The 22,922-nt window shown below is 51.2% G+C and overlaps 2 protein-coding genes across 2 annotated transcripts in view; both read right to left on the reverse strand.

Moving 5' to 3' along the window:
* Positions 1 to 19: 19 nt before the first annotated feature.
* On the reverse strand, positions 20 to 2,095 carry FNDC11 (fibronectin type III domain containing 11). Its single transcript, XM_003212074.3, has 2 exons — positions 1,973 to 2,095; positions 20 to 1,631 (listed from the first exon to the last, which is right to left on the reverse strand). The coding sequence occupies exon 2, from the start codon at positions 1,615 to 1,617 to the stop codon at positions 700 to 702; it is 918 nt and encodes a 305-aa protein (XP_003212122.1). The 5' UTR covers positions 1,618 to 1,631; positions 1,973 to 2,095; the 3' UTR covers positions 20 to 699.
* A 7,345-nt stretch (positions 2,096 to 9,440) lies between these two features.
* The window catches only part of STK35 (serine/threonine kinase 35), a 16,261-nt gene continuing 2,779 nt past the window's right edge, over positions 9,441 to 22,922 (reverse strand). The window contains exons 3-5 of the mRNA XM_019622083.2: positions 22,712 to 22,921; positions 18,437 to 19,184; positions 9,441 to 12,349 (exon numbers count right to left, since the gene is read on the reverse strand). Coding sequence (XP_019477628.2) covers positions 18,472 to 19,184; positions 22,712 to 22,921 — 923 coding nt within the window. The 3' untranslated portion in view covers positions 9,441 to 12,349; positions 18,437 to 18,471. The remainder of the gene's footprint in view (positions 12,350 to 18,436; positions 19,185 to 22,711; position 22,922) is intronic.

Here is a 22,922-nt window from a genome sequence, read left to right on the forward strand (position 1 = left end):
CAACATTCCTTTTTTTTTTTATATATTTAAGCCATAATTGTTAAAGTGATTCGAACTTATTTAAGTAATAAACTTTATTACTAAAAGTTCTGTTTATGTGGCAGTTTAATTAGAAGCTGTGTGGCGATGGCTATATTTTGAATTAACCAAATGGTAAAAAAGAAAAGTAGCATTGAGGGTGACATGGCGGAAAGACTGTCTTCTAAATGTTGGTCTTCTGGGTATGTTACGCTTTCCTGTTCTGGCTGATTATTTTAATTTCCTTGCACTGTAAGAGGTGAGCATGAAATCATGATCTCTGGTCACCCCATACCTTATAATCACCTAATCATGACTTCAACATGTGCATAAAGTAAGCAGTGGGCATCTTTTGGTGAATGGAAAGCACTGGGAGGCAGAGATGTTTCTACTTCCTGCGCTTTGCATCCATGGTATCTTGCAGGACTGTGGGAAGCTCTGAGTCCTGAATGCTGTATAAGGATGTTATTTGTTCAGAGAAATTTGGGATTGGTTACTGTTAACATGGATGAACCTGTGGGAGGCACTTGCTATCAAAAACAGAACAAATTCGGGGGGGGAAAAAAACATAGCTTAACAAAATGCTCAAATATTAGGATTTTTTCTTTATTCTTCTTGTCCACTTTTTTCAAATGGAAAATATGAGAAAACATTCTTGTCAGTCACCTCATCCTTTGGTTCTCAGGTGCTTTTGTCTTCAGCTACGTTAGCTTTTGTCGTCAGTGTGATGGTGTCATGCCATAGTTCATAGACAAGCGTGTACACTTCTGCTCTTCTGATCATGAATTCGTATGATCGGTCAGGCAGCAGGCCCTGGACTACGCAGGTGTTGGTGGTGCGTGTCACAAGCCCACAGTGTCCAAATTCTGCCTGAGTTCCACGCTTCACTAACTTAAAATGTAGTTCATATTGTTCATGGGGTGACTCTTGATTTTCGATAGACCATTTGAGGTGGGCCCAGTTCTTGTGTGCAAATGATTCGTTTCGATCAAACATAACTGGCATCTTTGCACAGAGAAAAAGCCTAATGTCTGGTATTTTGCTACCCCTAATATCTGCACATGACACCAAACGGTGCTTGGTGTAGAGTCTTCTTGATGCTTGCACGGAAATGAAGTTGTTCATTATTTTGGAGAGGTCTGACATTCTCTGCTTAATTGAATCCCACTTGGAGAGGAAAGTTTCCATGTCATAGGTTTCTAGATAGCAGACCAGTTCCTCCCGACCTTGTTGCAGCTCTTCTAACAGGTGGGTTAAAAGCTGCAGATGGATTTCAGTCTGGGATCTTCCCATTTTCTTCACTCTCTGGAATTTCCAAGGGTCAATTACTTGGAAGATGCTGGTAGGAAGCGCCAAGAGATTCTGGTCTCTCAGGATCAAAAATGTGGGCAGAACCTCAATGTAATAGCAACACTTCTTCAGAAGCTCCACTTTCTTCTGATGTGTCTCAAGGAGGTGGAGGCTCAGATCAGACTGCAGGTACTGCCGTACAAGGCTGCTTCTCTCAGTGTACCTCCTCCAGATGGCATTGCCTTGTTCCTCTGTGCTGCGTACAGAATTCTCTGAATTGGTTTCAAATTCATTCAAATTCACATTCATGATTCCAAAACTTGCTGTTTAAAAAAAAAAAGTAGCTGTAATGAAATTAAGAACCAAAGAAAAAGCAGCTGTGAAGGAAGTCATGGCTGTGACTTTTCTCTCTCAATTAAAGCTTATCTCACAAATTTATAGATGAGAAAGAACTGTTAAACTAGATGTATTTTAACAGGAATTTTCCTTTCTAGCTGTATGATTTCTAATATTTTGTCTACTTTCATATATTTCAAACAACTGGTCTCCTGTTAGCGCCCCTGGACTGGTCACGCTCTGTTTAACAGATTCACTGCCAGAATTATTCTCTGATATACTCTGCCAAAATTTCTCCCTTATTTGCTCTTTCATTCTAATTAGACACCTTTGTGCTCCTGTACACAACTTCTCTCCAGTCTTCTAAATCTCTGGAGACGTCTATTTCTCTCTCTTTTGTAATCTGGCAGGCCTCTTTGCCCGCTCAGTGCAACGTTCTGGTCATAGTACCTAACTGTGATGTTCTAATGTCTTGAAGCTAGGTGGTGTTATCCAGTTGACAAAGAAGTTTCTCCTGCCCTGGCTTTCCCTAAATAGATAATGGAAGTAATAATACTTCCTTCTTGGAGTTTTGGGAGCTAGTAAACCTGCCAGAAGTCTGGCCTCCCTGCAATTTACACTATTTCACTCATTCACACTAAATCTTTTTTCCAAGAAAGCTGTCAACGTGAAAATACAAACCGTATTTCCTTTTCACTTTTTCTCTCCAGAAAAATACCCTAAAACCAAAACAGTGACAGTTCTTGGCAGCCCAGTATGAAGTGAAACAGGGACAGCATGCACAACAGGTTACACCAGCGCTTTCAGAGCAATTCGGCTGTCTAGAGTGGTTTGTTTGCCCACAGACAGAGATGTGATTGTGGTTGTTTTCCTTTCTGTTTTTACATCCCTTTTTCTTGCCAGAAATGTCTGCTTTTCAGCAGCACTGCTAGATTTGGAATAGCAGCACTGCTAGGCTGGGAATAGCAGAGCCTGGTGCTGCATGGCTCTGGAGAGGGCTAGGTGTAGGAAATGGGAACTAGAGGAAGCTGGACCACCCTGACCCACCTTGCCCAACCTTGGGGAGCCCTCCTTCCCCCTGGCCAGCCAGGGAGCCCCGTCCCACTTCTGCACCCCCTGTGCTCCCAGCCTAGCCTGGCCCTCGCCTTGTGGCCTGGCTGGCTGCAATCTGCAGGCCTCGGCCGTTGCCATGGCAGCGCATTGTGGTGTATGAGGGCTGAGGCCTGTGGCTGGGGCTGGGTGTCTGTCCCTGAGCAACCAGCGAGGTGTGCGTGCATGCTGATAGTGCTGTCTCAGATTGCCTTTGTGAGCTGGGTGCTGGCTGTCCTGGGGCTGAGGGACTGGCTTTTGCCTGCTTCACAAGCAACCTCTGTCCTCAACACAGCCAAGAGCTGTGCCAAGGAGCCCCGGGCTGCCAGTGTGGATTCCTGGAGAGCGCTGAAGGGATGAGCAGGAGTGCGAGGGTAGCTCTCTCCTCCTCCGAAACAAGCCTATTTTGTTTTACCTCCCATTTTGTGCCCTTGCTGTGGGCTATGGGAGCACTAAGCCGATGCTCTAAGGAGTCCAGGGTTTGTGGTTATTGCAATATCCAAAAGACAATTTCCAAAGCTTTGATTCCCTGCGTAAGGCATTCTCACTGCTCCTCCAGCATGCTTCACCTCTGGTGCATGAAGCTAGGCTTTAGTGCTTTACCATCCCTATCTCCAAGTCCAAAGAGCCTGACAGAGCCGCCTCGCTGTGGGTCGGTTTAAGGCTTTGTTCACTGCACAGAGCCCGGACCTCAGCAGCAAACCACAGTGACGCAGCCATAAGCCAAGGATCCATGCAGACAGAGATGAAACAGATATTGCAGGTCATCCTTGTCTGCGCAGCACCCTCAGAACAGGGTGTAGGGCATGCAGCACTGAGCAGAAAAGCTGGCTCCATCTTGGGCAGCCCTGAGCTGTCTCTCTGTACCCTGGGAAGTGACTGCTCCATTAAGTGAAGCAAGCTTCCATTTGGCTAGGAAGGGATTTTCCTGTTCTGCTGTGCTGAGGGACCTGCCTGGCCAGTCTGTTCTGTTTTATTGCAGAGGAGAGGCAGGCTCGTCTGGTTTACAGCTATAAGCTCTGCACCACGACTGGTGCTGCCATCAGCAAGCTGGGCAGACATTCTGGGTCTGAAGGTGCTTTCATACTCCCTGCGATTAAGTCTTTGGGTTGGGGCTTAGCCTTAATGCTGTCTTGGACGCTTAGCTGGTGCATCTTTGCTAAGCTTTTTTAATCGAATGATGGCCAAGATCCATAACACTGTCCCTGAGCTTCTGCTTGAGCATCGAGCAAGGAGGTGATCTGTCATTTTAAGAAATCAATGCATCTTCTCCTGGCAGCCTGAGCTTACTGTTTCATTTCACAGCTGCCAAGAGATTAACTATACAATTGTCAGGTGTGATTCTGTAACAGATGAGGAAGATAACAAATACAAGTGAAAGAAGGTTGATATCCTTGCTTGAAGGAGGTTAACAGAGATCACTATTTGGTAATAAGCATGCCAAGTTCCTGCAAGAAATAAATCTGCTGAGATGTTCATGTCATAGATCCCAAACCTGTCACTTAGGCAAAGCACGCTGAGAACTGGAGCTGTCCTCGTGTTCTGGGCTTTTAAAACAGCAAAGGTGGAGTCCTTGGCTTAGCCAGTGTTACTCTTCTTTTTGGTAATGGTAGGATGCCATCTGAACACTTTCCATGAGTACAGTATGATGTGAGATTGAAAGTGGATTTGTTGCTGAGACTTCTGCACTGAGCTTGCTTGTGATTCTCACCATCATAAGTGAGAATCTTCATCCCAAATTAGAATGGAGAAATGAAATTCCTTTGGTTACCCCTATCCTAAACAGCTGGCCAAGTTTCTGTCTTGATTTTAGGAACATGAGCATAAGCCTGCCTGCAGTCTCCAATATTTTCAGTATTTTTACATCAGAGATCAATTCAACTATAGGATTTTTTTCTCTGAATTAATACAAAACGTGTTTGAAGCCATCAAACTTCATATACTCCTCTCCCTCCCCTCTCATCAGCTGAGCTACCACTGCTGAGAAGCTGACAGCTGCTGTTTACCATTTGTCATTCTGCCCTGTCCTTCTGACCACAGCATCAAAATAGAGAACTTGTTAGTCTTTAAGATCAAGATATAAGCAGACAATTGATTTTTCCTCCCTCTTCTCATTAGCGAGTTCTGACACTTAATAAAACATGTATTTCCACCCTCGGAGCAAACAAAACACCCAGATAGTGCCTGTCAGAGAGATCTGGAACCTGGAATTCATCTTTATGGAAAATCAATAGCTGGAACAGAGAAATTGGCAGAATCCAAATTAAAAGTCGCTGGCAATTTCTGTCCTCATATTTCACTTCTATTGCATTATGAAATAGTAATCTGCTGCAAAGAGGAGCAGGGTGATGGACTTTGTCACTGGCAAGTGCCTGGTTCTTCCTCTCTGCTTTGCGCAGGGGTGGTCAGGTCTCCTGGGTGAAGGTGGGGGCCAGGGGCTGCTGGCAACAGACACAGGTTTGGAGCAGCTCTTTGGGCAGCACCAGCTGCAGTGTAGCCCTGGGGACAGAGGTCTGCTCCTGCTCTGTCACTTTCCTGCATCCATTGCTGGCAGCACTGTTGGAAGGATTCCCAATGTCACCACCTCCTCCTGTGTCCCTGTATCCCTTGACCATATCTATATCTCATATCTGGCTAACCCCACGGGAGCTGCCTGTCTGCACTGGGCTTCTTCAGCTCCCTGGATCTCAGGGTGTGATTGATTTACTCACTGCTTGCTCCCAGTTTCACTAGTGCCTCATACACCTGAAGTAAATTACATGTTCCAGATAGATTATATCCCCAAATCTAAACCACACACCAGTGAACTCAATTTGCTCATCAGGATGTGATTCAGAGGGCTCACTTTGAGAAGGAAGAGGGAGGTAAGTTTTCTAAGGGACCCAGTGGGAGAATTGCTTTTCTGAGATGAAGAGCTCCAGCTGGATCAGGCCAGGAAGGAGTTAATTGCAATTAAGCAGCAATTATCTCTAACTCATTGCACCTACTAATAATGCTCTGGGAGGAGGCTACCGGCTATGGGCTGTGCTGAGCTGGGAGAGCTGCTTGCTGAGATGTGTGTGGGGTTGGAGGCTGCTTTGGGGGTAAAAATCCTTCGTGGTCCATCCCAGCCCTGGCTCAGTGCTCAACCAGGAGATCTGCAAAGGCAGGGCTGAGTGCCTGGGGCTGTATCAGGTAAGGAAGCCTTTGTCTGTCAGCTCTGGTTTCCTCACTTACCAATTGGTGGCTGGGCAGCTCTTGGCACTAAGGGGAGTCCCAGGGCACAGACCCTCCTCTCCCCAGTGGTGACATTGATGTAAGATCTCAGACGCTTTGGTGGGTGTGAGAGATCCTCTGAGCTGCAGGCTGCAGTGGAGGTGGGTTTGCAGATGATGCATCTCAGGAAGATGGAGTGGGGTTGTGGGAGCTCAAGTATCTGACTGGAAGCTCATCAAAAGCCCGTTCGGGTATCCTTGTACCGCGCTGTGCCTTGTGAAACAGATGTCCTTGAGCACAAGCTGAAGGCAGGCTGTCGTGTCCCAGATCCCACAGGCTGGCTGTTACTGGCAGGCTTACGCAAGCAGAGAAGCATGCGTGCCCCCTTTTTCCATGAAAACCTCCTAAAGAGGTCACGCATGCTTGGATGCAGAACAGGGATTAAGGACTGGCACAGAGCACAGCACCTTCAGCACCAGCAGACAGAACTGCAGCCTATGTCCTGAGGCTGGCATGTCAACCTGCACTGGGCACAGGGATGCAGAAGCATGTAGAGGTGCTCAGAGCACAGCTATGTACCCGAGGCTCATTCACAGGACTGGGGAAGACTGCAAAGCCCTGGCTTTGGTGGCAGAAGGGCGGAGGTGAAGTCAATCCATCTCTGCTTCTTGCACGCTGGTCCCCAGGGAAGCGCGGGCTTTGGCAGCTCTAAGTGGGGCTGGAGGCGGATGCAATTCTGGAGAACAAGATTCCCATGCAAAACCTCAAGAAAAAAAAAAATAAAATACTAAAGTTCTTGGCTGAAAGGCTTGTTTAAAGATTTCATCTCTGGTAGAGGAAATAACGTCTTAATTTGTTCCCTTGCTGCTGCTTCCCAACGCATCTCTTTGCAAGTGCTCGGTTCCCAGAGGAGCAAAGGCCATTAGTTCTGCCAGGAAACAAGCTGGGGATGAGGGTCTTTTGTTAGAGGAGCTGATACCCACCTGCATTGTGTGCAAAGCAGCGGGCAGGCACCCTGTGCAGCCCCACCAGTGTGTGTTTGGGTGGACAGCAGGCAAAAATACATCTGTTTTTCTGCCTTGGCTATCTTTCTTTTCTGAAGCTGTGGTTTCATTTTGGGGTGATCTGGGTGATGCTTCTTGCCTGCCTCGATGCCCTGGGTACCCTGGCATCCCTCGGACTGTTGAGAGGGATTTCTGCAGGAGAAAGGATGGAGTGGCTGTGCTGGAGAATGTTACAATGCTGTGGGCAATGGGGCAGTGGTTACTTAATGAGTGACACCCCAACACCATCCACAGCGGGGAGGCAATGGCAGAGCACCAGAGCTGCCCCATCCCTGTGCCCATGACCCACTGTTGTCCTCCTGCATCAATATGGCATGGGCAGCAGAGCCCGCACTCACCAGCGTGCCCTCGTGTCATCATCACCTCTTCCAGCATGAAGAGCCCCGTCTGAGTCATCCCCCAGCTAAATGCAGTGTGTGGGCTTGTGCAGCGTTTAGGCTGTTCATCCTCTACTTGCTGCAGCCTGACGCTGGGTAGAACAGCTATTCATCAGCGCAGGGACGAGGCGAGATGGATGTCCTATGCTGCAGGGTGAGCTTCGCTCTCCTCCCACCCACGGGACTGGAGTGGTCCAGCATGGATGACTGAAGTGCTCGCTGCCTGGAAAGCTCGAGAGATCTTGAGAGAAATATGGACTTGTGCTTTGCACTGAGTGACTTCACGCTCCTGCTCTACGAGTGCTGGAGCCTCTGTGGAGTGCAGGCTCTTGAAAATATTTTCACCGCGTGTGTCACAGCAGCTCCAGGGAGAGGGAGAACACAGTGGTGACGGCAGCATCTCGCGGCTGCTGGTGTTCAGTCTTTCCGGTGGCCTTGGGGCTGTGGTGGCCACAGTGGCCACTGGTTGTCTCTTTGGTGCCTATCCTGCCCTGGCCCTGCTGCCTTCCTCCTGCCTGTGGCTTTGCCACGTGCGGCTCTTGCAGGTGCACGTGCCTGGCTGATGAAGGGCCAGGAATTGTTGGGGTATATTTTTTCAGCTCTCAAGTAACTGAAGTGTCTTTGTGGAGTTTAGCAGCCCTCTTTGCATATGAAATAGGTCTCCAGAGAGCAAATCTAGAGTGAAATGTTTCTCCTTGTGACTGACACCAAGCTCTTTCTGCTAATGATGTTTAAAAGCTTTTTGCTTGTCGGCTGCATGGTCACCTGTTCCTGCACCTTCACTGTGCAGTGTGGTGGCACACGTGCCAGCTGACCTGGCTTCCCCGAGCTCCATCACCACATTTGCAGGGACCAAGCTAACAACACTGTGTTGCTGAGAGCATTGGAGCACAGCTTGTCATGGGGGCTGCTACCTCTCCAGAAGCAAAGCATGTTTTGCCATCGACCCCTAAGCAGCATAGCTTAAAATGGGGAAATTCCAGCAGCAAGTGTTTTCTGCTGCAAACCCTTATGCTGCTCCAAGGAGGCTGGGTAGCAATAAGGGACCAATGGTCCATCCATGCATGTGCTCTGCTAGTGGGAAATGGGCTGACACCTTCCTGTGAGAGGGGGCAGCTGCACTGGCGATTGCCTTGTTACACAGGTTTCTGAAACCGTTCTAGGAAATATAACAAAGCAGGACTTCTTGAGGGCTGCACTCTGGAAAGCAGCTGCTACAGCTGTGCCCCTGGAAGGACTTGTTGGGCTTTGCTGTGTATGTGCTTTTATGTAAGCAGATGATCCACTTGTGCTGTAGGTGTTACCACTGCTTGCAGCCAGCCCAGAGTTCCTGCAGCTCCTCCAACCTCTTCCCCCCCCGCAGGAAGGTTGCTCCAAGGTGGGACCAGGCTCTAAACACCAGAGCTGCCCTCACTGTGTGTGTCACCCACAAAATATGCCCTTCAGCCTCAGGGTTCCCCACCTGGTTCCTGGGACACCTGGAAGGAACGCAGTTTGCTCCCAGCACTTGCCTGTTAACATTGCAGCAGCTGGGGCCAGCCAGCCCCATGGGGCTGGAAGCATCCACTTTGGGTGTCTGTTGGCAGCAATTATGCAGCACAGTGGTGATGGCTGGGCAAGGGGAGCTGTCACACAAGGGCATAGCATGGCCCTGTGTCCCAGGACACTGTGTCCCTTTGCCTGCTCAGAGGTGGCCTCATGTCCTTGGCACTCAGGGCATCACTGGCTGCCTTCCCCTGCATGAAGAAGGATTTCTTGTCACAGCTCATCCTCACTGAGCTCTTTCTATTGTGGATGCCAATGGTGGCAAGGGAGCTCCAGATGCTGTGAAGGGTCAGTTATGGCTTGTGCATCTAGAGCATCTGTGCAAGGACAGGCAGTGTTTTGTAGCTACTAAAGTATCAGCTCTGTGGGGTTGCAGGCTGTTGTTGGTTGCAGGCTGTGCTGCTCCTTCTTTTTGGCTCTCCAAGTCCAACCCTGGTGGATGTAACCCCCTCTAGCTGTGTGGAGAGTCCTGCCCATACAAACGTGTTGCCAACAGCACAGCTGAGAACAAATGCACAGAACTCAGTTTCAAATGGTGTGGCTTTTCAACCCCATCAAACAGCTTTATTCACACAAACGTCTCTTAATTTACAAAGCCTCTGCCACTCATACACATCAGGGTATCCACAGTGTTCAAAACTTAAATAGAACGTCTCATACCAACCCAAGTAAACCAAGTACAAAAAATATTTATATAAAGTTGTTCACACATAGGTCCTAGATCACCAGCTTCTGTGCAAGAAAAAAAAAAAAAGATAAGTAATACAGACTCATTTACTAATATTATTAACTTTACTTTGGAGTCTGGGTTTAAGACTTCTGCCCTCAATGGGGAGCAGCTGTCCCCATGCCCCACAGGTGGGACGTGGCACTGTCACACTGCAGCATGGAGCAAGCAGCTCATGTTCCTCCCATGGCAATCAGCTTAAACCCAGCCTCGGTACTGCATACAGAGGAGACGTACGACGCACGCAACGGAGGATTTCCACAATGATGGTAAATGCTTGTTTAAAATCTTATTGCTCCAGAAAGGCTCTGGGAGCCTCTGATATGTGAAGGAGCTGGGTCCTGAGGAGTAAAGGAAGACCACAAGGGTAACTCTTATCTGTCACTAGCACCGTTAAGCCTCAAACACAGCAGCACAGGGGAGCTTCCCTACCCCCTCTGCTCTCCTCTCCACAGACCGACACTGCCTGCAGAGCTGCCTGCACACCCACATGGTGCTGACAGCCAGCCCTGCTGCAGGCTGGTGCAGATAATCTGTTCCCCAATCCTCCTGAGGCTTGGCTTGTTCCCCACCCCACCCCCCAACCCACCTCCCTCTTGTAAACAGCAGTCAGAAGTAAACAGTTTCATACAATCACCCCCAGCGCCGGGCTCAGCTTGGACCCCCCCACAAAGTCCAAAGGGCAGTGGGAGGGGCACTGGATCCCTCCATACCTGGATGCTTTGCTCCAGCCAGGAGATGGAGTTGCCCTGGTCCCAGCCTTGGAGTTGCTATCCTAAGCTTGAACATTCCCAGCAATGCAGCCCAATGCCAAAAACTCCCTCTGCAGGGTTCAGCCTGCAGAAGATGCTCAAGTTCCAGGTGGGGAGAGACACCCGATGCTACCACCTCACTCCACAGAACAAGTTTGGTCTGGGCTAAAGCAATTGGAGGAGAGGTGCTAGGAGCTGTAAACACAAGGCAGCTTCATCTACAGTCCAGGAAATCGAGCGCAAACAGCAGCAAAATCGTCAGGGAGAAATGCTTTGAAAAGGGCAAATTAACAGGGAAACATCCATGTTGGCCAAAGGCTAGCAGCCTAGGCTTGTCCTCGGAAGTGTTTGCTAACTCCTAGGTAAGGCACTACGGTCTAGCTCGCTAACATCAAGCTGCTTTACAAACACATCTGAAATGCAAAAGCTGAGGTGAAGACGTGTGGTTTGAAGATGGCCCAAACCTGCAATGGGCCAGGAGGGGGTACTTCCCCAGTGCTCACCTCCCACCTCCATGTCCTGCATGCAGACCTCCTGCTGGAAAGCTCACTTCTCCCAGCAAGGGGCCATTCCAGAAGAGTAAACCATGAGCAGGATAGGGGGATATAGCCTTCTGCATGCACCAGTTCATGCCAGGGATGGGTTGTAACAGTCAATAAGCAACAAAAGCTCTATCGGGTGGAGGAATGAAGGTTTGGAGTAGGGCACTAACACTGTACTGTGAACAAGAGAGATCAGTTCTCAGCTCACCATGGCCCTTGGGGCAATGCTAGGCATGAGTGGGGCCATCCAACTCTATCCACTTGGGGGGGGCAGCGGGATCCAAGGGACCCTCTTCTGCCTGATCCCTGATGCCATGGAGGCTGAACAGTGGCAGTGATGCTGCCCCCCAGACTGATGCTGACAGTCTCAACTCAGCAAGGCGCATTTTAGCTTGTCCAGGCCCCAGAGGTTGGAAAAGAGGTGGTGCTGCACACTCCATTTACAGTGAGCAATGTCTAAAGACAAGCAACGTAGTCCCAGAGTGTTAGTGTTGCTACAATATAGGCAAAGAGACTGAGTGGTAACTGGTCGGCCTGAGGTTCCAGTCTCCTTACCTGAGCTGTATTGACTGCAACCAAGCAACTACAACCGGCCTTTTACTTTATTGAGACAGTTACCTAGAAGGAAAAGTGTTTTACAGCAGGCCAGAATCCAGCCCATGAGCCACTGAGGCCAAACCTTCTCTTCCAAGCACCGCTCCTCACAACTGAAGCTTGGCATCAAATGGCTCAGAGTAGTGGATTGTTTTCTGTTTCTCACGTATGCAGACAAAATGTACCTACACACTCCCCATTAGCTCTGTGCCCCTAACAAACATCACCAGTGACACCCAGATTAGGAGACAAGGGTCTGCCCCTCGCAGGGCAGTGCTGACTCCCCAGTGCCTTTCCAGCTTATGCTACTCTATACCTAACAGCAGCTGTTTCTAGTGCAGGCAGCATGCACCTACCCAGAAGCTGCCAGGCTGTGAAGACATTCTACTGCTTGCTCTGTAAGACTCACCTCTAAAGCAATGCATTCCAGATGCAAACCCATTTCCTAGATGGAAACAATAGCTTTAAACCCCAACCTGTGCCTGGCTGGGCTCAGCAATCCTGTCTGGCAGCAGACTACAGCTGTTTATTAACTCCTACCAAGTTCAACTGCAGAGCAGAGGGACATGGGGAGAGCTGGGCAGGGCAGCTCTGTGTTCTGGATCTCATTCAATAGGCTGGTGAGCATGATAAGTGCCCAGCCTGTGCCCTTGCAGCCCCCCTGTGTCCTCAAAACACTGCTCCCTTACAAAACAAACACCCAAACATTTCACATTGCCAGAGATCCTGAAGACCGAGGATCTTTTGTATTGTCACCTTCCCTTATCTTTGCTGCCCCTCGTTGCACGTAACGGAGATGATGGGTCCCTGGTAAATAAACCTGCAGGAAAAACAAGAAAGGAGAAACAGACATCAGATATGTGCATGGTTTTGTCCCAGTTACTGCAGTGAGACTTTGCTCCCCTTAGCCTCCTTTAATTAATTAACTTAACTATACTGTCTGCAGGATGTTAGTTCTTCAGTTAGTGGATGCTGTGCATTGGGAGAAGATACAATCGATCACTGAATTGGGAATTGGGGAACTCTGCACATGTAGCAGGGATATTTAGGTTCACTATTAGGAAGTTATTCTTTACGATAAGGGCAGTGAAGCAGTAGCACAGGCTGCCCAAGATGAAGTGGGGCCCCATCCCTGCAGGCACTCAGGTCAGATTGGGGGGCTGTGAGCACTGATAGAGCCGTGGGTGTCCCTGTGCACTGCATGAGGTTGGGCCAGAGGGCCTTTCAGGGTCAATTCCAACTCAAACCATTCTATGATTCTTGTGGCTCCCTTCCAACTCAGGGTATTCTATGATTTTTTTAAAGCAAACTTTAACTAAAGCAATGGGCTGCAAGGTAAAGTCCCAGCGCTGCCTGTGACGGCACCGTCCTTGAGGACCTGCGTGCGGCTGAGCACAGCAGAAAGACAGAACACACCATGACTTTGGGGTCACACTGAACCTCTCATCCTGTGCGTCAGCAGCAGCTCAGGCTCTTGAGTGCTCTGCAAGAGGCTGCTAAAATCTACTTGGATGCAACCAAGAGCAGTGCTACACCCTGTGCAGCCCCTGAGGATGCTCAAGAGCCTGGATTTTGGGGCAGGAGGTGCAAACCCTGAGCCGCACTCAGGGAAGGCAGAGCTCAGCTCTGCTCAGAAGCTTTTTTCTCCTGGTTAAACAACACACAAACCCTTCAAACCCAGGGCAGCATGCTGCTTCATGACATAGTTTTCCCCACAACTAACAGCAGTTGAATTTTCCCCCAAACTTCAGCTCTGAGCAACATAACATGGAAAAAGTGGGGAATTTGGTTTCCCCTTCACAGCGCTGGGAGCACAGCCATGTCCCCCCGGCTCCATGGACAAAGTGTCACATCCATCTGGAGAGGAGCAGACTCCGTAGCCACTACCCAGCAAATGATTCAAATCCCTTAGTCCCAGGAAATCTCATTAAAGAAATCCATGCCTGCAGAATCCACTTTTAAAGGAAGAGGCCAGGACTGCCTGCCCTCAGCTGGGATCAGAAAGAAGCTGTTCTGTGTCTTGTGGGAGGCACTGGGACACCAGGGCAGGAGCAACAGAGTGAAGAATTGTCCGGAAGATTCCTCCTGTGGTGCAGCTCCATCAGCAAGCAGGGCTGTGCTACTGCTCTTCATGCTCCCCGGAGCAGGAGCAGTTTAAGGAAGATCCTGGTCTGACTGCTTCCAAGCTCGCTGCACTGACGCACGTTGTTTCTGGGCTTGTTCAAGAGCTTTTAATACCCCTGCTGACGCCACTTCCAGTTTTAATCAGCTTGAATGTTCGCTCAGCATCAGCAGAACACAAACCAGCAGCCCACAGCCCTCATGCAGCACTGACGAGGATGACACCAACGTACAGCTTACGGCAGACGGAGATGAAAACGTGGTCCTCAGGGTAGCAGAGGGCCCTTGGTGACCAAGGCATGAAGACATAAGCTGGCAGCTCCTTGTGCTCACATCATCAAGCCTGTGTGGGGATGCAAGGTGCGAGGGAGGGGGCTGAGAGCCCACTGTACCCCCATGTCCTTCCGTAAACACGTTGCAGGGCTCCTTGGCAACTCGCTTCAATCCAACCCCAGAGCCTTCCCTGAAGGGATGTGGGACTCACAACAGCAAAGTGCCTCCGCACATTGCCAGAGGTGCAGCCATCCAGCCCTGCCCAGGGTTCTGCTCCTCTCCAGATGGATGTGACACTGCCTGAAGGATATTGCTACCCTGCAGGTTGGCCCAGAGGTGCTGCAGTTGCTGCCACAGCCAAGAGGAACTGACCTTGCTGTTGTCATCCCATGGCTTGCTCTGTCCATGCCAGGACTGACACACCATGCCACACACATTTCCCTGACGTGCTGATGTGGCCCCTTCCCACAGCATCAGGGCACTTTTACTGATGCCTTAACAGATACAACCTACCCAAACACAGCAGCCTTCTCGCTGGCAGCTCACAGCCAGAGCCATTTCTGATGTGCACCGATCCCTGCCCTTCAGAGTTGGATTCCTACAGGTCAGCTGTTTACTGACAGCACTCAGGTGTCTGTGCAGATGTGCTCATCAGAGAGAGGTGCCACTGCACAGATGAGCTTGTTCAGTATCAGCCCTGCTGCACTGATTCTATGATTTTGCAGATGCAAACAGAACAAGGCAAATGCCAGCAGTTACTTTCAGCTGACACCAGAATGTGTCAGAACATGGGGCAACGCAGGGCAGCTGAGGGCAGCACCTCTATCCAGCCCGAATCACTCTGCATTCAGATTCCTGCCTTCTATCCCCAAAATCACACCTGTTTTACTACAGAGTATCATTTACAGAACAAGCTGCCCTCCACACCGAACAGAATCACTGCAGTTCGGCACCTTACAGAAATTAAAAGTACACATTTTCTTACATGCTAAATTGTGGTGGCGGGTGATGCTGCCCTTTGTAATCCCCTTCTTTCTGTGACAAGATTAGTGAGCAGCACACAGACTCCTATTGCACCACATATCTCAACAACTTCTTGGGTGTGCTGTGTGGAGCCAGGTGTTGTATGGTCTTCATGGGTCTTTTCCAATTCAGGACATTCTATGCATCTATGGATCTGTGAGCTTGGCTAACGAGTGCCCAGTCCATCCTGCACAAACACTGCCTGGGAAGGCAGCTATGAGCATGATGGGCATAGATAATGACACCCACAAGGGGACCCAGGGGAAGAGGAGATGAGGGCAGAGCTGCAAGAAACCAACCCAGAAAGGAGGGGACTGCACCTGTGTGTGAGCTCCAACTGCTCATGGGTGAATGGAGGTCCCTGGGGAGGAAGGGCAGCAAGGCACAGCAAAACAACTCCAGATCCAGCTGCTTTCCAGTTTACAGGGAGCCTTCCTGTATCAGTAAGGAGGGGTGAAATACTGCTTCTGCTGCAGTTAGGACTGGGCTGTCACATGGCAATCAGGAGACTATCAGCAGGTACTCAGCACAACCCAACCACTGATGTATAAGAAGGACTTTTGACCCTTTGCCCAAAAGGCACATTTGTGGGAACTGCAAACTCAGGTTTGGATAAACCTGTACTGCAAGAGATGGGGAAGCAACGCTCAGAAAAGAGAATGTTATCCCCAGGGAATGCCACCCACCTCTGCAGGACATGCTGCTGCCTTGGGGTGATAAGCTCATCTCACCCTGACCAGCTGAAAGCAAGGCCAGAAGCACTGTGCTGGCTGGGAGCTGACACCAAATCCCTCTGTTTTGCAAGATAACAGAATAAGAGGCACGGTGAGCAGCAGGTCTGCGCAGCATCCGCAGCAGGACTGAAGGCAGAGCTGCTGGGATGCAAAGCACCATCAGAAGAGGGGAAGGATGGGGGAAAATCTGATTTCCGGGATCAAGGTTACAGTTTTCCAGGTCACGATGTGGGCCAGGTCTGCACAGGGGCTGAGGCTGTTGGGAAGGAGACCTCACTGCACAGCCCTGCACTGCACGCAATGCCCAAACTAAGCAGGGAGAGCTTACTTCAGTTTCCCGGTCAACTTAAATTACCTGAGAGCAGAATTCAGGCCCTGCCCTAAATCCCATTTTAAGCTTCTCAAGCTTCCGCTTTAAGCTTTGCATTAAATGAAAGCCCCACAGCAGCCAGAGGTAGGCTGGTTTGAACGTACGCATACACGATGCATTAAGAAGCCCTGTAGGAAAAGCACACAGACAATTCCAGCGCCCTACAAAAGCACACCGGAGGAATGCTCCTCCTGCACAGTGCACGGCTGAGGGTTTGCAGGGAGCATACGGCCAGTACCAGGCTCCTATCTGGGCCACGCTGCCTTATGTAAGCACAGCATCTCCACTGCAGCTGCGTCACCCCCAGACAATCAGTGGCAGCTCATGGCGGACGGATGGAGGGGGGCTGAGAAGGCAGCTGGGTTTTATGCAAACAGCCCCAGGGTAGGACTGTCCCCTCCATGTTTGTTATCCCTGCATGTACTATTCTGCAGATATGCGCAGGATGAATTTTCCCCGGAGGGCACAGGCTGGTTGCATAACTCAGCAGCATCATGTCAGCAGGCGAGTGATCGCAGATGGCAGCAGCAAAGCCTGACCCTCACCACACAGCCACAGCTCTGAGCAGGCACATCCCTGCCCTGCTAAAAGCCTCATCCCTCGCCCCAGGGTGCAAGGTGGGGTGCCCTGCTCTGCACCCAGGACTTCTTCACACCTGAAGCACTCACATTCCTACAGGTCACGGCCCTGCTCTAATCCCCACCCCACCTTCACACCAGGACCAGCACCAAGCCCCAGCCCCTGGCAGACTCTGTCACATCACATCAATTACTTGCAGTGGAAATTTCAAGGGATTTACTGCATTTTGTGCTAGGAGAGCAAAGGAGGTGGTTCATGGACCAATTTGGACAAACCAGGAGGGATGACACCCAAAGGGCTTCCCATTTCTGTATTCCTGTTTCTCTGGGGCTCACTCTGGGGGACACATCCAGCACTTCCTACAGAAGCTAAGGGTGCCAGGAGTTGGATAAGCCCCAGCAGCCCATCCCCTAAAGGCACATTCCATACTGGCTGCTGGAGTGCAGCAGTCCCAGGCAGAGGACCACCAAGAGATGCTGGAGGCAGCACAGAACCTACGTGGCACACCACAAAGCTGTGCGTGCAGACTCTGCACGGATGGCACATCATTCCTCATGAGCTTGGGAACACTCAGTTGAGCAGCAAAGAGAATTTGGAGCAACACCTGCCAAAGTGGCCTTCCCTTCCCCATTGCACCCTGCAATGGCAGTGGATGGCACACAGCCATTGACCACAAGGGCTGACAGCTGGGTGTTTGCCAGTGACAGCAGCAGTTCTGGCTCTCTTTGCCCTCTTGTATCTGCGGTTCACTTTGATCCAGAAGGATCTGTTTGGTTTCTGGTAGTAAGAATCAGGGAGCAGCACTGTCTAGCTCTGAAGCAGCCTGTGAAAGACCAGGGCTGGAAAGATATCTGCCTCACCCTGTAATCTGTCATTTTTCAGTTTCATTGAAGTGTTTGGCCAGGAGAATCCCATAGTAACAGCTCTTGTTTACAGACAGCTTTACCATAAAGGCAGAACTGCTCGTTCCTTTGGTGTCACCGCTGAGTGACACAATCAATTATCCCACATCCATGGGTGTCCTTCCAGACCCCCGCTAAGGACCAGGATGCAGCAGAAGCCAAGTTCAGGACTACTTAGAACCTGAGCCTGGGAGAGAAGGGAGGGACTCTGCATGATCTAAGCTCCATCTGAGCACAGATGTTCTGTAAAGCTTCCTTCCTGAGCAGACTCAGGTCTCAGCTCGGATGTTAAACACCAAAGCATCCCACTGGGTTTATGCAACTGTGCTTGGCACAGAAGTCCTGCCTTTAGCAAGGAAATGAAATGAGATGGATGCACATGCTTTGCAAGTGAAAGCAAGGAAAACAGTCTTGTCTGTGCCAGAACCCACCTGCCACTCAGCTCAGTGCCTCCCCAGCAGGCCAGCCAAGACCTGAGCTGCCCTGCCCTAATACCAGTGAGGAAGGAACACCGTATTTGAGAGATAAGAGCTCTCATAGCTTTGCTGAAATCACAGTACATGGAGGAGCCAGAAGGGGCAGCTCCTTCCCTGTCTCTGGAAGGGACCAACACACCCAAAGCTGATGCCGGGGTGTTAAACATGCTTCCCCAGCCCACACCCAAGGAGCAGAGCTGTGCCTGGGCTTTGGGCAGCACCAGGACATGCAGGTACTCATCTGCTCCTCACCTCTACTGTACTGCTGCAACAGAATAGGTGGGAAAAAAACCACCACTCAGAAACAGAGCTCTGATGAGTCACTATAGAAATAGCTCTGGGAACATAAAGGACTCCATTGTGTCACTACAAAGTGCATTAACAGGCTGGACAGCAGACAGAATAATATAAAAACTACCGATCACTTACCCAGCTGCAAAGCACAGCAGTGCCCTGCCCTGAATTTAAGCAGCACATGTAACCTGGTCCATTCTGGTTTCAAGCTCAAAGGCATCAGGTCGATCCTGCGGGTTAGCAGCCAACATGTCTTTCAGAAGCTGCTTGATCCCCTCAGACATGGAAGTCCTGCGTTTCTGAGGGATGTGCAGCTCCATCTTTGGGTTTTCTAGCAGCGCTTCCCCAACGGGCACAATCTCAGTCCCCTGCTTGATGTAAGTCCCCAGCAGCTCCCTCTTGGTCTCAGCATCAATGAAGGTGAGCCTCTCAATCATGGCCCAGATGATGATACCGAGGGCGAAGATGTCAGCCTTGGCAGTGTAGTGCCCCTCCCAGACCTCGGGGGCCATATAGAAATCAGAGCCACAAGCCGAAGACAGCCAGTACTTGTTCACATTCACATTTTTGTTCTCGTGGCCACCCTTCTTGCCTCGAGCTGTCAGACCAGCACAGACCTTGCTGAGCCCAAAGTCAGCCACCTTGAGAACCGGGGTGCCGGATTTCTCTGTGATCAGGATGTTGTCTGGCTTCAGGTCCCGATGGACAATGTGGTTCTTGTGCAGGAAGGCGATGGCACTGGTGAGCTGCAGCATGAAGCTCCTGTTGGTCGCAGGGTCGGGCCGTCGTGAGAGCACGTACTGGTTGAGGTCCCCCCCCTCACAGAACTCCATGACGAACCAGAGGTAGCAAGGCTCCTCCGCGTAGCCCAGGATCCTCTCACCTTACCAAAATGGAGCAAAAAGAAAAAAAAACAAACAAAAAAACAAAGAGTGAGTTCTGACAGGCACAATGGAAGGTGTCCACGCTAACTCAGAACAAGGGCAAGACACGAGGCTGGTTTATGCAGATAGTAAAGGTTTTAGGAACAAGGTGCTTGGGACAGGCCGCCCAGGGAAGCAGTGGAGTCACCCACACACCCAACACTGCCAAGGCCAGAGTCCTGCAGCACACCAGCTGCCCTCAGGCCAGATGCATGCTGCTTAAGCACTGTGTTTGTGCTGAGAGAGCTCTGCCACTTTCCTACAGCTCTAGTGAAACACCAACAGGTCTTCAAAGAGAACAAACTGGAAGCTCAAGTAGCCAGCTATGTTTATGTGCAATCTCAGCCATGCTGATGGATCCAACTGCCTCTACCACAGTCAGCAAAGCACAGGCAAGTCTGAGTGTTTGGAAACCACTTAAAGAACTCCACCTACTTTACCAAGTTATTTTTTCTCTCTTAGCAAAGGCCTGCAGACCATCTGGGAAAGCAAACTCCCAGCAGCAGGTAGAGCCAAGCACTACCAGCACCACCAAGCCCCAGGCTCTCTGGCATCCACAATGGTCAGCGATTGGTGTGGGTGGGAATACTGGTTATTTGCACAAACAGTCTGTATCCATGGCTACTGCTATGGAAATGAAATCCTGCACAACACAAAGATTTGGCTGCAACTCCCTGCCCTCAGCAGAGCATGAGGAGTAGGGCTGGGATGTGTGTGTGTGTATGGGGGGGGACAACAGCTCCCACCTGGGATCTGCAAAATGCTGAGCACAGTGCCCAGCACGAGGGGTCAGGGAGCTCCTGTCAGCCAGCAGCACGAGGAACCACAGCAGTGCCATGTGCACAGAGCTGGGAGCATCACAGCACAGCACGCAAGTGGGAGGAGACAGCATTTCCCAGCAGCCCCATCCCAGGGGGAAGGCAGCAAAGACCTACTGGCACTGACATGCCGAGGTTTGGGCTCAGTGTAACAAAGGCTCAGATTCAAGATGTGGCCCCACACCTCTGCAGGCACAGGGAGGACGCCGCTGACCCAGCAGTAGCTGCGAGCACGGTGCACTTCACTTTGGGTGGAGCGCTGCTGGGAGAGGTTGAAGCCAAGAGTAATATTTCCTCATTTTCTTTCTATAATGTGAAAGTGTTTGAGTTGTTAAATCATCTTCCTGCCTTCAAAACAAACAGCTTTAAACATAAAGAGCTGGCAAGTCATTTCTTAAAGATGAGAGTTTAGCAAGACCAGCTGCCAAGAGCTGAAGGGATACGACAAGAGCCCAGAGCTCCGGCACCAAGTGTGCATCCCTCCATCCCTACAGCCACCACCCTGCAGCCTGTCCTGGGAGCTCATTAGCAGCTTGCTAATTTGCTTAGCATCAGTGGGAACAACCTAATGCCAGCAGAACCAGCCTCCCACTCCCCAGAGCTGCATGGAACCTCTAACTCCCACTGTGCAAAGACGCTGTACTGGAGAGAAGGGAGCCAGCAGCATGAAGCCAGGCACCTGGACCCGTGGGCAACGTGCCATGGAGCACAGCCCCAACTCTGCTCACTGAACAAAGCAGCTCTGCCCATCATTGCTGTGTGTCAGGAGCAGCTAACAGTGCACACAGCCATGCACAAGACCCGGAGGTGTGCACACATCGGGGCACTGAGCACACTGCTCAAGTCCATACCTTTCCTCAAGGCTCAGCGCTGCGCACTGTGCTGCCTTTTTTGCATTCTGCCCCAAATGAGACGTGACAGAATCAATTTAACACGATGGAGATGATGGCTGAATGCTGTAGCTGCGACCTGGCATAGCCTGGTATCCCGACAGTTACGCTCCTGGTGTAGAAAGAGCCTCAGATTAATCCCCCCCACACCCTGAGCCGGGCGCCTTGGCACAGCATCTGTGCAGCCTGTAAATAGCCACGCTGCGGTCGTGCAGAATGGCACGGCTGCACAGCCACGTGCCCACTGCTGCCTCAGCTGGGAGTGCTGCGGGCAAGAAGGGAACGTGGGCAGCTCAGGGGCTCTCCTGGCCCTGCCATAACAATATTTATGACGGTAATATTTAGTACGGTATCAAACCCAAAGGTGGGGAAGGTGGTGAGCACAGCCTCTGCCCCTGCCTGGGACCGGCAGATAACACAGCTTAGAGGGCAGGCACAGAGAGGGAGAAGCTGAAGTGGGACTAAGGCAAGCAAAGCTCTCCCAACAGCAGGGAGGTAATTCTGCAAGGAACAGAGGGCTCTCCACCTGCCTGCAGATGGGTGGGGAGCACTGACAGCTCCCCAAAAGCCTTCCCTGAGGCATGCTGCCTAAGTGGGGCAAGAGACCCCAGTCACAAGGAGCTCTCTGTGTAGTAGGCAGGCACCCACCCCACAGGCGTGCACAAAGAATAGTGTAGTGCCCTTCTTGGGGACACTGCCTTGAATGTGAGTGTGAGGAGTGAAAAGAAGCCATGTGGGGACACACAGGTCCAGACATGTTCTCATGGGTTTGGGAGCTGTGGATCTGCTTAGAGGGCAGCTCTGCAGCCTTCCACAATGTCCACACCAGGGGACACTAAGCCCCCAGGGGGTACAGACATCTGGAGAGGCACTGGGGGCACCCGGGAGATGGGGCTCCAGTATTTTTCCACTTCTTCACTACATGTTGGCAGAGATGGGCCTGACAGCAGCCAAAGGAGCTGAGGAGAGAGCACTTTGGAGATGTCACCATCATAGTCATCGGTGGTGGCAGGAGGTGACCCCAGCAGCTGTGTGATGCTGCCAAGGGGACCCAGGGGAAGGTGGCAGCCGTCCCTATACAGCAGAGTGGTGGAGAAACAGGGATGGTAGAGCACAGAGAATGGTCCCAAAGTTGTCAGAGCCCATGGGAACACAGAGGACACCACAGAAGTGGGGTCACAGCCTCAGGGTGCTTGGAAGAGATGGGGCTGCACAGGGGAAGGACCGAAGGCATGCACAGGGCTGTGGCAGGGGGCAGAGCAGCAAAAATGGGGGTGTGATGGAGACACAGGGGAAGGCACAGAGGGATGTGCCTGAGCCTGGAGGTGACAATAGGAACACAAGACTGGAGGACTGCAGAGGTGGAAAGCAGGAGGAGAAGAATCCCTGTGAGCAGCAGAGGAAGGGACAGAACGGGTCAGGGGGCACAGCACAGTGGGGGCAATGCAGGGCTGAGTGGGGGAAAAAGTTTTAAAGTAGAAGAGATGGAGAAGAACTAAGCAAGATGGGGGCAGCTTGGGGAAAGGGCTGCCTGAGGGCTGGAGGGATTTACGCAATGGGGCGACAAAGAGGGGGAGAGAAAGAAAAAGGGTACAACGGGAGCACCCATGGGGGGGCTCCAGAGCTGGAAGGCCGAGGGAGGACATCGAGGGAGCCCAGCAGCCTAAAGGAACCGAGATAGGAGGGCACCCCTAATAGAGGGGGGTACAGGGACGGACCCGTGGATGTGAAACCCGGGGCAGGAGGGAGCCGGGGGTCGGGGCAGGTGCGGGGCGGTACCTTTCAGGGAGGTCTCTACCAGCCGCAGGTAGAGCTGGCTGCGCTTGTTGCCGTGGCTCATGCGCTGCCCCAGGCCGTGCCGCTGCAGCACGCACTCCTCGAAGCGCACCACGTTGGGGTGCTGCCGCCTCAGGCTGGTCAGCGCCCAGAACTCGGCCAGCGCCAGCTCCACGTTCTCGGGGGCGTCGCAACGGATCCTCTTCACCGCCAA

Source organism: Meleagris gallopavo, chromosome 22, assembly GCF_000146605.3.
Source record: "Meleagris gallopavo isolate NT-WF06-2002-E0010 breed Aviagen turkey brand Nicholas breeding stock chromosome 22, Turkey_5.1, whole genome shotgun sequence".
Lineage (NCBI taxonomy): Eukaryota > Metazoa > Chordata > Aves > Galliformes > Phasianidae > Meleagris > Meleagris gallopavo.

Coding starts and splice junctions, on each gene's coding strand:
- FNDC11 (XM_003212074.3), bottom strand. CDS start 1,617: ATGAATGTGAATTTGAATGAATTTGAAACCAATTCAGAGAATTCTGTA.